Source organism: Pomacea canaliculata, linkage group LG10, assembly GCF_003073045.1.
Source record: "Pomacea canaliculata isolate SZHN2017 linkage group LG10, ASM307304v1, whole genome shotgun sequence".
In the NCBI taxonomy this organism is placed as follows: domain Eukaryota; kingdom Metazoa; phylum Mollusca; class Gastropoda; order Architaenioglossa; family Ampullariidae; genus Pomacea; species Pomacea canaliculata.
In genome coordinates, this window is record NC_037599.1 from 21,597,621 (window position 1) to 21,613,389 (window position 15,769).

At 40.7% G+C, this 15,769-nt stretch overlaps 1 protein-coding gene across 1 annotated transcript in view; it reads right to left on the reverse strand.

The window, feature by feature from the left end:
* LOC112573629 (allatostatin-A receptor-like) overlaps positions 1–15,769 on the reverse strand; it is a 52,238-nt gene that overhangs the window by 17,208 nt on the left and 19,261 nt on the right. The window contains 3 exon segments of the mRNA XM_025254164.1: positions 3,896–4,098; positions 4,986–5,109; positions 5,497–5,618. Of these exon segments, the coding sequence (XP_025109949.1) occupies positions 3,896–4,098; positions 4,986–5,109; positions 5,497–5,618 (449 nt within the window).

Genomic DNA, 15,769 nt, shown 5'->3' on the forward strand with positions numbered 1-15,769 from the left:
CTCCCAACTTGCTTATATGCCCTCGGTCCGCCTTGGGTGTTATGGGTAGAAATAAATATAAAATTCCCAGAATAGTAGGTGGGCAGACAGGGTGCAGACAGACAGACAGACAGACAGACAGACAGACAGACCATGCGTAAGTAGCTTACAAAAGCTGTGGCCGAGTGAAAACCATGAAAAGCAGACATTTGTAATCAAGTTTCCTCACAATTCGCTCGACAGGGGCTGAAGTGTTGTGGTCCGAGTTACACGTGAGGCAACACAGCCCCGAGAAACGGATTTATTGGTGAAGCATGGTAATTACAGGAGGGCGAGAGATTTTCGGCAGTAATGAAAGGAGAGAGACAGAGAGCTAAAGATGCAAAGAAGGAAGAGACAGAAAAGGAGAGAGAAGAGACTTTGTACGTGCGAGTGTTGGAGAAAGAGACAGAATTAAGTCAGAAACATGTACATTAAACATATTGTTAAACAGATTGTTGAAGGACAGCATAGTATTAGAGACTGAGACTGAGAGAGAAAGAAGAGGGAGAGAAAGAATAAGGGAGAGGGAGTTCGATGGTTACATAGAAAAAAAAAAAACAACAGAAATGTGCCTCATAACACATTGTTTGATAGAAACCTCATGTTTAAATATTAAAGTACGCGTGCACGAACGTACACAAACAAACAAGTAAACAATTTGCAGATATATACAGTTTATCCCACACCAAGGGACAAGTATTCGAATTTACATAGAATAAGTGCTGCCCTCGAGAACTCTCCGTGCCCTGCCCTGCCCTGTCTGTGAGACAGAGTCCTGTAAACCATCTCACTAGAGCCCGACCTGCAGAAGATGTATATCCGCCATTCGTCTTTCGAGTCACGTGACAATACAGGCGGCGCTCGTGCCCGGCTCGTGTTTTTCTCACCCAGCTCGTCGTCCGTGGCTCCTCCGCTTCCTTCTCCTCCTCACCTCCACTGTTTCACTCGGGATGTATATCTGTATCACATTTCGCCATTACCATTCCGCCCCACCGACCTCTTCGTTGTTCCAGCTCTCACCCCTACCCCCGCCTGCCTCCCCCCAACTCCTCCCTCTCCACCCTTTCCTAATCTTTCAGCCTCTTCATTTACCCTTTACCTTTCATCTTCTCATTCATCTGCTTGCCTGTCCCCGCAAGACACAGACTGGCCTGCGCTCGTGCAGGGTTGTCCGCCCTTCTCCTGGTTTGTTCCCTCCCCTTGTTTTGTGACGACAGATAAAGATTTGGAGCAAGTTTCCGTGACAAATGTAGCTGATTTAGCCCCAGCCCACTTCGGGACCTCCGTAACACCCAAGAAATTTGATTACACCGCTCGAGCGCACGCGCATTGAAGCCAAGGGGGCGTCAGCAGTTTGTGGGGGGCCTGGACAAGTGGGCGACTGCTGCTGGTGGAGAGACAGATCCTCCTCATCCCCTGTCACAGCCTGCATCCTGAGGGAGAGGGATGAATGTTCAGCGCACACTGCCACAGCTAGTCTCTTCTCCACAAATTGCATCTCTCAACGATAGATTGCAGCTTTTTTAAAGTGAGAAAAATTGGGAAAAAATGTAAGGGAAACATTTTGATAAATCTTTGACCAATTTATTTTGAGATCAGAAAGTAATCGTGAAGCTTTTCATTTTCGATCGAATTAGAAACAAAGCCAAGCAGGAAACGATTTGAGCAGAGAAGAAACAAGCAGAAAGAAAATAATTAATCATTAATTAAAGACTAGAAATAAGAGAACAAATCCATGAAAGACAGAGTTCTCAGTGTTACATATCGGCTGCTGTATACTTACTCCTGTATTTACCCATTTACCTGTTTATTTCCTTGATAAAGTGTGAAGGTAAATCGAGGTCAGAAGAAACTTTTAAACGAGATAAGCTGTCGTTTACAAATTAATATATTTTTTTTCAATCGTTATCATTTCCAGGAACACTTACCAAATGGCTAAGAACTGGAGGAAATCGTAAATCTCTATTTTCTCGACAGAATCACACAACTGTGAAATTAGCGAAAGTGAACAGGAAATCGAGATAACTGAAAATTATTGTTTTTCTCCTCTTCCTCTATATTTTTGGTACACGTAGACTAAACGGACATTTCGACCCAGACACAGGACAACTTGACCCTGGCATCATCGTGCAGCAGCAGATTAAACACAAAGAGAAAAAAAATGGCAATTGACAGAAAACTTGTTGTCTTTTCATCTGTCCGTGTGTGTGTAGACAGGTTGATAAGTGTACAGGCAGACAAACATCGAGCATCGCCATCTACAGTTTACATGACATCAATGTTAGACACGTCCACTACACGATAATTCTCGTTATTATGTCTGACAGGCAATTCAGGTTGTCTGACTTCAGGTTATACCATGTCTGACAGGCAATCGCACTGGCTTCACATTGCATTATGTCGGACAGAACACTTGAGGGCTGATGGCATTCATCTGCCACGTCTCGTGGGGCGAGCGAGCACTCGCACACACAGTTGTCCCCAAACATTTCATGCACTCACAGGCATTCATGTTGTCAACACTTTGTTGCAAAGCTTTTGTCGAACCCATTAGTGCCTTTATTATCACTGATGTCAGTCAACTTTGTCAAGTATTCTTTGGTCTGTAAGCATTCTGGGTGAGTTATAGCCATGTCCTTTTATTGCCCCGACACGTTTTTACTCCCAGAGCCAGATTCTAGTATGGTCTCGTGCACTTTATTTTACAAATGATTAACGGTCAATAATACAATAAGTTTTCAAAATTTTATCATAACTGTTAATTATTCATTTGTTTTAAATTAGTGGTCTAATACTCATTAAATAACTTCTTTGCGTCTGCATTTCATTTATTTGATATCGGTTTGCAGAAGAAAGTCAAAGAGATATTAATGCTCAATTAACTGATACTGTGATTTGTTTTAATCGTTTATTGTTAAAAAAAAACACCTTAAAATGAAAAAATATTCTCCCAAGTACTCTAAATATCAGACAAAATGTGTATGCAAGTAATATTAAGCGCAATATAAACATACCAGAAAAAAATAGAACCTTAGTCAGCATCACTGATGTGTTTGGCAGGATATCTGATTCGAATTCTAGAAACTGTCATATCCTCAACCCTGGCAAGTAGCTAAGAACAAAATAGTGATTTTTGTATGTCTGTGTTAATCAAGTTGTTTGTTGAAAAATTTTCATTGAATAACAATACTGAAAATGCAACAACACTAAACAATCAGAAGTACACGAATTTGAGAATAAACATGTAAACTGAATTTTTTTTCCTCTGTGTCCTCGTGACTGTCTGGGTCAGACACACGGTGACAACATCTGTGTGGCTCTTGTTTCTAGCGCCAGCCTCTCACCACAATTTATTTTCAAGACCAACAGGCCCTTAAGAATCTATTTCGCAAAGATAAATGGCTGTCTGAAGTGCATATTAGGAGAACTCCAACAGAGGTGCTCGGCCATTTGAAGCAAGTTGATGACATAACGAGAAAATGTAGCACAGGAATTAACAGTACTTTAGATAGATGATTAAATAAATGGGAGGATGCTGCTTAGTTTATGGGTCTGATTGCTGAATTGGGTGACAAACAGGACTGGGAAGGCTTGCCACGAGTAAACTACATCAAGACACGAAAATTGAGTGAAGAACAAATAAAAAGACAAAGATACAGGAGAGAGAGAGAGAGACCAAGGTAGAACAAGAGAAAGAAAAAATGGATAAATAAATGTCAACAGAAAGAGAGAAAGTAAAAAAGATAAACAATCAATAGAGGGGTTAGAAAAAGAGAAGAATGGATGAGGATAGAAGGAGAAAAAAAAATCGAAAGGTAGATTAACAGAGTGGTGAACAGATGTAGTCATCCACAAATGTCGCGAAAGTACTCACGAGGGAACTGTCATGGAGCGACGCAGGGCTGACCCCCGCCAGAGGGCGCGCGCGATGCCAGTGTAGGCGGCGGCCATGATGGATACAGGGAGGAGGAAGAGGAAGACAAACATGTAGACGTCGAAGGCCATCCCCACTTCCGGCCGCATCCACTCCCGCACGCACCAGTAGGCTTTGCGGACCTGTCCCACCTCCTTGTGTTTCTGGAAAGAAAGATGGCAACGGCACACGTCAGGTCAGGGCAGGTCACTCTGTCACTTCCACATCCGGGCAATTTGGCGACCGGGCTCCGCGGAGCACCGTGTCCCTTATAGCACGTAAAAAGAGATTTCAAGAACCAATTCAGTTCCATCCTTTCGCCCCGAAAATATTTCTTCGCGGTAATGAATGCCTGGCTGTCAAAGATGTGGATTTTTATTTATTGAAAATGGTTTGTAAACGGTAGACAGTGATGACAAATGGCTGCCATAAACTACACACGACTGGCCTTCACAATATTTCACATCGGTTACTTTGTTACTGTCACATTCTTATATATATCTATGATGCAATAACTACAGGGTAATTTTGTTTTTTTATATATATAGTTTTACAACACATGATTAAGATGATCATTCCACAGAATTGACTGCCTTTATGTAATATCGCCGCCATCGACCTTTTGATTGTGGTTGAGCTTAGACATCTGATTCTGAAGACAGAGAAAAGCTAGAGGAAATTGCCAAAAGTGCTTTAAACATTAAAAGTTTTGGGTTTTGAGTTTCCTCTTCATGAAGTCATTTAACTTCTGAAAAAAGAACTTGTTTTATTGCTTTTTTTTTCAGCCTCCAATGTCCAACCAATTAAACTTTTTATTACTGTTTATTACAGTATACACAATGTCTCATGCCTGCTGCCGTTTTCCCTAAACACCCACACAATATTTCGATGCATGCACAGTTTTGCTAAGGTTTACTGTTTGATCATTTGGCTGGATGGTTGAGTTTGTTTTATGGTGGCGTGGGAAGTTAGATGTTTTGTTTAATCATCTACACCGCAAGCGGTAGGCGGAAAATAAACAAGGCAAAGTTCCTCAAGGTGTAAAACTTACCTGGCCAACGAGTACAGGAGTTGCCATGGCAAGGGAGAGAACCCAGATGACGGCAATGACGATCTGCGCATGTCCTCGCGTGCACAGGTACTTGGCGCGCAGTGGAAACAAAATGGCCACGTTGCTGCATAAATTAACCACATCACTTTGGTGAATACAAATAAGAAATAACTTAATGTGAAGCTGTAACGAAACTCCATTTTTCATGCCAACTCAAAAAACTAGTATTGCTTACTCAAGGTATGTACCTTTCACTCAGTTTCAATGCAGAAGTATTTGTTCTAACCAATCAGAGTATTTTTCGAAAAATTTAAATATCAGGATTTACTGTTTCAAAGTACAATGAATCTCATGTAAAGACAATCTCAGTTACAGCAAAAAACAAAACAAAAAGTGTTTACTTAAAAAGCATTTAATATTTTCGGGTTGCAATTATCTTTGATTAATAATAATAACTTTAAAAATTGTCTTTGTGGTATAAGTATGGTGGAGGAAATGTACAAGCTCCTACCGTTCAACGCTCATGACAGTCAAAGTCATCACAGAGCAGACCATGGACACCGCCTGGATGTAGTGGACCGCCTTACAGAGGAACTCTCCGAAGGCCCAGGTGAAGGAGAAGAAAGCAACACACTGAAACATCACACACATACCCACTTATTCTCTTCATTCTCAAGTAGGAGTCAAGTTCGTCTCCTAACCTTTCAACCTTTGGGGAGGAGGTACATGTACTAGGAACCACACTCTTCTTTTCGGGGTCAGGCTTTTCGTGAGGGATGCTCATCTGTTCTCTGCTCTATGTACCAAAATGTGACCATTATCTGAATTTCTGTTATAATAAGGTGTGCGAGTGTATATATATATACACACACAAGTGATAAGAGAGAGGAAGGGGGAAAAGAGAGAACAATTTTGCATCCATGAAAACTTTCACTTTCAGCAGCAGAGTAGCCTTTCCAAGAGAGTAAGAAAAATCTCTCTTCTCAAATATACTTTCGGAGATTGCTGCATGTTGTGTTTTCCAAAGATAGATTGAAAGAAATTTTTCAGGTGCAATACTTTGTATTCTACATTCAGTTGTATTTCTATATCCTTTAAATCTGTTCACCTAAACTTTTCATTTGTCCGATGACCATTTTTTTGGCTTGTAAGATTCAATGGTGTCTTTGCCTGAAAGATATATTTAGTAAACTGTAACAAATCTTTGAAAGATAAGAACGCAGAAAGGATATGATGACATCGATGTGGAGACTTGTCATCTGTTTATAGCAAGATTGAGGGAGGAAAAAAAAACCACACATATATCATATATACAGAACACACACAGACACACATATATACAGAAAACACACACACAGAGGAACCAAGGAGCGGGGTTGAGATAGTGTCATGTGTGAGTCGGTTGATGTAAGGAACCTACAAAACTTTTTTCTGTTTTTTCGCCTCTTTCCGTCTGAAAAGCTTTGCACTCCGTGATCCACTCTTCTATGCCGCCCAGAACATATTTTTTTGGACGAGGCAGACAGATTTCCGTCATCAGAAAATACACAAATTATTCTGCACTGATGAAATGCGTTCATTGTTCTTTTTACATCTCCAATAATCAGAAAAAGATGAAAATTATTTTTTACATCGCTCATGGAGGATATATTTTTGAAAGAAAAACTGGAGCATTCGTTAGACTTTCTAGAAAATTCTCTGAGATCTTCAGAGAACATCAACCTCTTCAGCTTATTTGGCTTCGGGGTTTGCTCCCTTTTCTCCAGATTATAACGACTTCACGCCCGTGGTTTTTTTTTGTGTTTTGTTTTTGTTTTTGTTTTGTTTTTTTTTTATAGAAAGAAAACAAAACAGCAACAATGAAATTTGAAAGGGAAGACAGAACATATGAGGTTAACAAGGAGCAGCAGCAGATGTGCAGTTTGCATGGGCAGCCCGCTAATCTTAACGAAAAGTAACCAGAGACAGTTCACCTTCCTCGACATCGTCTTCCCTCCCCTTCCTCGACATCGACTTCCCTCCCCTGTCGAGCCCCACGGAAGCGGCGCCAGACTGGAAGGTGTTCTTCATCACTGGCACTAAAAGCACCAACTGTCGTGAGTCCTGACATGTTGGCCTTGTATGGTCCTTCCGCAGACCGGGCTAATTTCTTTGTCGGTGTTCAAACCGTCTTTTTGATTGGACACTAATTAGAGGCCCCGGTGGCGCAGGCTGCTTCCTTTTAATGCATTTTTTTTTAGATGAGACTTCGCGAGGTCGCACCACACTGAAGGCAAACTTCATCGATCTGCAATCGGTGCTCCATGGCGGCGGAAGTGAGATCAGAAAGTGCGAGGTCTTTATGTCTGTGTGGTCAAATCACATGAATAAGAAACTGTGCCTTTGATACATGTACAAGTTTTTTTTTCTTCTGGTACCTTGAGCTAATCTGTTTAGCCATTAGTCACTTCTTGAACACTAGGCACAGACTTGATGAATCAAAGCAATCGCCTTTGAACGCCAGGCATTTTATTTCATCAGATCATCGGATACCTAAACAGATGGGATTGAAGTTATGGGAACTGATGTAATTATTGAAACGGTTCTCAAGTGCAACACTTTAATTATGACTTTAGAAAGGGGTTTGAGTTTTCAGCAAAACAATATTTTTTTTATTTACCTGTCTGTTTGTATGTCTCTCTCTCTCTCTCTCACACACACATCACCACCATCACGACCCTAGAACGCTCCCGACGATTGAGTGTAAGGAAAGCCTCCCTCGTTATACTTTCGTGTTAAGTGATTTGTGGTGGCGCTGAAAGCAGCAACAATTTCATGTCGCTTGAAGATCTAACATAAAAGCTTTAGGAAAGCATCAAGAAAGGAAACTTCCTTTCAATCACTTTAAGTTCATCAGGACAAGTCTAAATAAGTGTAATGTATACACTTCTCCCACAGTTTCCACGTAATTACAAATAACACTGGAATCAAGATTCCGGGGTCTTCTCGTTCTGCGAAACCTTTTTATTATGTAAAAAAGATGAAATGGTGAAAACCATCAAAATTCAGTTCCTAAAGTTCTTCCATAAGTCAGCATTTTAATAAAGTTTTCAATGAATCCTCCTCCTCGTCCTCCTCGTCCTCCTCCTCCTCCTCATCATCATCATCATCAAACCTGACTAGCCGTAGTCCTACCTGACCATCATATCACCAAACTCTCCATTTTTCCCGATTTTCTGCCCCAGTCTCTGGGATGCCCTCAATGACAGGCCAGTTAAATCTTGTTGATGTTGTCTACTCGTTTCTGCTCTTGCTTTCCTTGTCCTCTGCCTCCCTGTCGGCTCCCTGTTGCAAGACCTGATGATCTCCAGATGTGGCCAAAGCACTTCAGTCTCCGTGTCTTCACTGTGGACAGGAGGTCGTCCCAGGCCCAGTTATTTGCGTAATGGTCTCTCCTATCTCCTCCTTGATGTGGTCTTTACAGGAGACACCAAGGATCTTCCTGTAGAGTTCCATTTCCTGTTTCTCTTTTGCAAGTCTGCTGTCAGTGAACAAACAAACATGAGATAACCAGGGAATAAACCTGACTTCGGAATCAAGATGTTTTTGTCATTTCCGATGTTATTGTCCTTCCTGAAGCTGTTGTGATTCCGTATCGGTGAACTGTTATGAAAAGCATTTCAGGTTTCAAAAGTTAACCTTCATTATCGTATTAATTAATTTTTGAATGTTCTATTGATGCCGTGCTTTAATCTTGCAGTTTGATTTTTCTCATGCCATTGTCTTTAGTCTTGTTCCTTGATTGTCCTCTGAACCTCATTAAACTTGCTACTTGTCCCTATTAAAATCTTGCCATCCCTACTATATAGTATAAAAACTAAACACTCGAAAAAGGAAACCGAAGAATAATCCCCCAAAAGACATCAAAACAAACAAAAAGACAAAAAGAAGGGATTAAAGTCAAGAAACGGAAGTCTGTGTAGTATAAGTACAAGATGTGCTAACCAAGACTTTGATAGTCCAATACTTGTTGACAATAACAAGCAGTGAGACGGAGAAACACGTAAACTCTGTGTGTGTGTGTGAGAGAGAGAGAGAGAGAAAAAAAAAACAAGAAAGAAAGCATGGAAAATAACAAGCACAAATAAAAAAAAAAACAAACATAAAAAAGATTTAAGAAAGACAGAAATAAAATAAAAAAGCAAAAAAAAAAAAAACCAAACAAACAAGCCACAAAAACAAAAAATAAAAAAAAAATCAAACCAAACCAAACAGAACAAAAAAAAATCAAACAAACAAACGAAAAGAACGGAAAAGAAAAGAAAAAGAACAAAAAAGGAGTGTATGTCCAGCACACACAGTTTTTCACATGTATCATGATCATGACAACAATGTCTGCTAGTGCGATTCAACATGTCTGACTGGTTGCCAGTAGTGTTATGTGCAGTCCATTGCACATCTAACAGGGATGGGGAACCTTTTACTTCAAGGGATAATTTTGATATTTATCGCATCGCAGGCTGTGGCAAATTATCTTAAAAACAAGTCTGCTCTGTTTGGTCGCCACGGTGTGTGTTCAAATCCCAGCTTGCCTGGCACTACTGTCCTCTGAGTCCCACAATCCACCTTTTTGTAATTATGTGTGAAAACATTCTGCTCTGCCACCATGAAAAGCATAGCAAACATCTGTTTGAAGTTTGTAAAATGTGTGTTCATTATTAAAATGTTCCTAGAGTAGACAACATAATAACAAAACCTTTCAAACTAATGCACAATTTTCTGTTTGTAGTTGCGCAGTGAAATTATATTTATAATAATAATAATTAGTGAGTACACATATATCTCCTTCATGAAGTGTTTACAAAAATGCTACACACAGACATGCTTGCATCAACACAAAAACAAATTCTTTCCAGCCAAAGTTTTTTTTTGAGAAATCTATCAAAGGATAATGTTGAACCCCTGTAGGCGTGAACTTTTTGCTCGGATACACACCAATGTTCATAATATTTTTTTTTATTTGTATAAGACGACATGGTCGAAGAACGCTTCGGGTGTCAACATCAAACCGGAAGTTGTTTACCCTTGGCTTGAGGATGTCTGCATGATGACCATGTCTGCATACTTTTACAAAATTGTCAATATGTGGCCGTCAGGTACTGGTGTGTCCTGTCTGTCATGTGATGAATGTTCCTTGTTTGTCCCTCACGATTTACATTATCATTATCCACTTAATATACATTTATGTTGCGAAGAAGAAGGATAAAAGATTTACTGAAATCTGCGATTGGCTTGGCGGGCAGGGTCAGATGATTTCGCGGGCCGTGTACCTCTTATGTAATACATGCTGGAACCTTCCACAGAAAGTCAGGGCGTGACTAATGCATATGTCTCCAATCATCTCTCCCCATCTCTCATTATGTAAATGTTTAGCCATCAAAGACACATGAGAATAGTTTGTGGAGAAGTAACAGGGAATTAAGAACAGTAGTAGAGAGCATGACATTATTGTGCAAGTAGATATGGAAGTGAAACAGGGGACACACACACACAAAGAGAAACAGAGAAAAAGATGGGAGGAAAATAGAGAGAAAGGAAGCATAAAGAAGACTGAAAAGACTCCAAAGCCATTTTTCATCCACCACCGATGCAAATCTGTTCGTGCAGGGCTTGAAGAATGAAATGTGTCGCCAGGGCAGGCGGGATGCAAAAGTCGTTATTCGATTCCCGTTTCTCAGAAACTGATCAGCCTTCTGCATAACAGAGCCGTTACTTGCCCAACACTGTTTACTGCTGACACGCCCTGGCGAGCCACCCGATCCTGATACACAGGGTGGAAACATCTGATCTCACCCTGCTGGGACCCCTTCCTGAAATAATTCCTGTTGTCTACCTAGCAAAAATTGGTATCTGATATATTTAGGAAAAATGATGGAAGGAGGAGAGGGTTGGGCTGAGCCGCCGTCCATATTCCTTGCCCTAGATCCATTGAGCCACTTACACTGACTGCCCCTACGGGCCACTAAACTATGGGACTTTTTCTCTACTCGATGGAAATGAATGCAAACTAATCAGTTTCCTAAAGCTTCGGTCCACTCTCATGGCGTTACTTCACACCTGAAGCAATCCCAGCATGCCTTGCACCACCCAAATCAGTGTCGGCAATCGCTCGCAGCCAAAGATACCCGCCTCTCTTTGAACTGCCGCCCGACTCGAGAGCATCGATCACGTCTGCAAACTGCGAGGACTAAACGCTTGTGTAGGAGACAAGCTCGCAGGAGAGTTTCTCCAAACAAGGAGAGGAGACCTTTCGTCCGGAAATCTGTTGCTGTTAGCGGCAGCTGCGGTGTTAGGATAAACAACTTCGGTGTATTGTCCCTCGGCCAGAAACAACATCGGGACTCAGGACCGTCTCCAACATATCCATGCGCCTGAAGGCTTTTTTGAAAGGAGGCCGATCGGTTCCAGACAAACAGACGGCGATCGAATAACGACAAAACACATATTTAAACTGATGAACATTAATTTTCTGTAACTGGCACAGCTTTCTTTTTTGTTTGTTTTCTTTTGAATTATTCTCATCATTATTGGATGAGAAGCAGTATCTGGTCTCGGACTAGGAAAAAAAATTAATATATTATCCCAACAGTGATAAACAAATAGCATTGATGTGTTAATGGAAGCGGACAGATAAGAAAATAAAGAATGTATGGCTGGAATAAATTATCTGATAAATGTTACATTGTCTGCACAAAGACTTTTTCAAGATCAGTATAAACAAAATATCGTCACCAGGGTTACATATGTCGGTGTCCACATAAACTTTATCCCCCAAGGCAGCTTAATGGCGCCTTCAGAAAGAAATATCTTGGGGTGTGCAGGTCGGACCCACACATTGGTTACGCCACGAAGGTTACGAGACTGTAAATTTGCTCGGCAACCCTCTCGCCGGACTCGTCACACCCCAGCGACGTCACTGACTTCCCTCCGCGGGGTCGTAACTTCCGGGACACCGAACACGATAGTGCACGGCCATCAGGCATGTGATTCCTTTCATATTTATTTTTATTTCCATTTTATTTACTCTAACTCCAAGTTAGCAATTTTTGCAAAGATTTCGCCGTGTTTGTTTACGTTGTCTGTACGTTTGTTGACTTGTTGTTTTGAGATTTTCCCTTCGTGATACGAGCGTACCCATCCCTGAATTTACGAACTTCTGATTTATGGACGTTGGGTACAACGCTTAGAATTATTAATACCCAGATTTGATTTATGCAACTATCTCTTGATGTAACAGCCTCGCTCTGAAACCCAAGTCAGGATGAGGACCAGCCAGAAACTTCGGGCGCCAATGATAATGACTGGGAGCCTTTGTTCAATCCCAGACTAGCGTCCTTTTACCATCGACATCCGGTAAAATAAACAAAGAGAAAGAGAAAATGAATGATCTTATAGCATAGTGGACACAGGCCTGCGAACTGTGAGTGGTTCACCGTGTCAAAGGGTCGGTCAAAGTTCTCGTTCTCTGATAAACAATTTAGTTGCTCGTGTACAGGGCATGTAGAAGAGTTTTTGAGCAGCTAGCAAATGTTTAGAAAGTGGAGGGCTGTTTCACTTCCTTGTATAATGTACAGTATATTTTGTGTTTATAATTGTTTATAATATAATGTTTTGTGACCAATAATTTGTGTTTGCATTGGTTTAAAGATGAAGCTCGCTAGTCATGGTTAGTTCCTTGGAAAAATGCTCTTTAATACTTTATTTACATTTTTTAAAAATAGGAAATTTTTACTAGTGTTTTAGTTTGATACAAGGTGGGGATTTTTTGAAAGTGGACTAAACTTTTTGAGTGTGGAATTAAGAAACTCACTTTCATTTAAGAACTTTTGATTTATGGACAGGTTTTCAAGAAGAATGTAATAAGTCGTACAGTGAAGGATGAGTTTGTATAATTGATTTCTAGCAGAAAACAACTTTAGAAGTTCCTAAAGAGCACTCTTTGACTGAAATATTTATCCTGACAAATATCGCCTCTCTTTCACATTCACTCAGAGAACTGGGTCTTGTGTTTGGGGTTGCTGTGGGTTCCAGGACCCAAACACATGATTAGCAAATTCTGTCATCCGGGCCACAGAACTTCATCTGATGGAAGAGAGTAAGAAAGGCAGCTTTAAACATAAGCTCTCTCTTTCTTTCTTTCTCTCTCTCTCACACACACACACACACTATTTTGCTGTTTTTATTATTTTCTTTATTGCTGCCCTCCTGTCATTATTTGGAATGGACCTCTTCATTTCCGAGGCAGAGTGCAGACAATGGCGGCAGGCGCAGGGAATCATCCTCTCCGATTCCACTGTTAGCATCCTCCTCTGGCCACCGAACCTGAGGACAATGGCGACAAGGGGGAGAGAAGCTGCTAGTCGCCGGAAAGGCGGCCAAGGATGGAAGGAGGGTTACATGGGGTCCTCCAAACTGTAATGCATCCTCGTTGGCTAGTATGTGATAAAAACACAAAAAGTGTGTGTGTGTATGTCTCCGTGTGGGACAGATATAAACTTGCGAAGAAGAGGGGAACATACCTTGATGTAGAAAAAGCAAAAAAAAAAAAAAAAAAAAAAAAATAGCAAACATTTTTAATTAAATTAAAATATTTATCGTGATTGAATACGTTATCTACGCACAACCACGCAGTCTATTCACACTGAAAAAAAATCAAGACTTCAATGAATACAGGGCGTTGGGTATAAACAGAGAGAGAGAGATAAGAGAATGCTAAATAATAATTGTTATCATATTCCTCCCGTAGCATGGAAAAGCGATAAGAAAGACAAATTTCAGACAGAAAAACATTGATATGAAGGTAAAGTGTTAAACTACCTTCTACTACCGTCCCACCGTTTGCTACGATGCTATAAAAATATATATATATACACTCACAGAGAGGAAGATGCTAGCTTATGTAACAATCACTTTTTATTTGGGAAAAATAATAATGGACTTCCCCTGCTCATCTTCTTTTGTCCTCCCTTTTCATCCGGTTATTTAAGACAGTCCAATCTTCTGGAAATGCTCAGTATATTGAATGTCTGTCCTGCTGCTTCCTGTGTAAACCGCCATCAGCCAGCATTTTATCTCCAAGCTCTCACAATTGTCTCTACACTTTCCCCCCATTAAAAAAAAAATATCCGACAAGTACTCTAAGGTTAAACCTAGTTTTCTAAGTTTGCATTTCCGTATTGTTCTTTGCCAGGTTTCCCTGTTCAGACAGGTGTTGAGGATTAACGAGGTTTCGTCTATGACGTCATAGGAAAAAAACATTTATTTAAAACCAGTTTCTATGGTTACTCCTCGTTCTTTTCCAATAAATCGTCACCTAAATGACCCAGACGACATCAATAATATTTTTTTTTCAGGCATTCTTTCTTTTCTTTTGTTTCTTACTTTTACCAGCTTTTGAGTAAAGGAAATAATAGACGACATTCTTCTTTTTTGTCCTCCCGCGTTTATAACAAAAGAATAGCGGCATCCACAGCAAATAGTTTGAATGGAGACGATGTAATTAGGAAAGTACAGAAATGTAATTTAACTTGCCTGTCGGAAAAGTTTTGGTGTGATGTATTAGAAAACTTTACTTAATAAAGTGTGGTACAGTAAAGTCCAATATGAATGTCACTTTGTTTCTTGTCTTATTTTTTATTTTATTTTTTTTATATTATTTTAATTTTTTATTTTGTGTATAGGTCATCGACTGAGACTGAGCTTGTGTGTGTCTCCTACATCATGGGTTAATGAGTAGTGGCAGTAACAGTAACAACAGGAGGAGACGGCAGCTCCCTTCATCCCTCTATTTCATCCTCCGCTCATTCATCTGTCAAGCGTGAAGCCCGTCATCGCTCATCGGCAGAGGAAGGCCAGCACTAAGAGGACACAATGGCCGCAAGAGACAGACGCCACACTGACGACAGGTCCTCGATATCGTGTTCTTCCTTGCCTTCCTCGCTCCATTTTCTCGGCATGAACACATTAAGTGGACACGTGACGGGCTGGCCAGACTACAAGAGCTTTGCTTTTATTTTTTACCTCCCTTTGAACATACACTTTTCCGTCACAAGCCGACAATAAATCCTTTCTACCCCGGATGAGAAAACGTCTGACCTGAACAGCAAGTTCTTTTTTTCCTCCAGGCTTTTACATTAGCTGTCTGAAGAACTTTCTGGAAATTATTCTTTAGTATTCTGTTAGTAACTCTCTGATCATGTAAAATCTTGTTGGTGCTGTAAGCGAATGCTTGGTGAAGTAGGGTGGGAGAGGAGAGAGACAGACACAAAGCAGGGGAGAGACAGAGACACAAAAGGAAGTTTTTCATATCAAACAGTCATAATGGAGATTTTCATTGTGATTCCAGTTCGAAGACAGTCACTGGGTTGGATGTAGTGCAGACAGAAAACTGTGGGGAGGGAGAAAAACTCATGGCCTGCGGCTGATGGAAGCTAGTTGCACAAAGACTCTTTGTGAAGACGAAGAGAACCCCAGTGAGCAGACATTGCAAGTATTGCTGTGGTGATCAAATATTTTATTTCCATTAACGGCGATCGATCTGGCATTGGGAGCCGGAAGCTAAGCGAAATGTCAGCAGGCCTGTGGATGGCCAATCCCTCATTTGACTGAGTGTCTACTCTGTGTTTTGCTGCCAGATAAAAAGAGTCATCGGAGCGAGAAAAGGGATGAAATAGCATTATGAATGGCTACAGCAGCTGTCGGAGAAATAGTTAACAATGAGGACACAAAAGTTTTTTCTTTCCTCA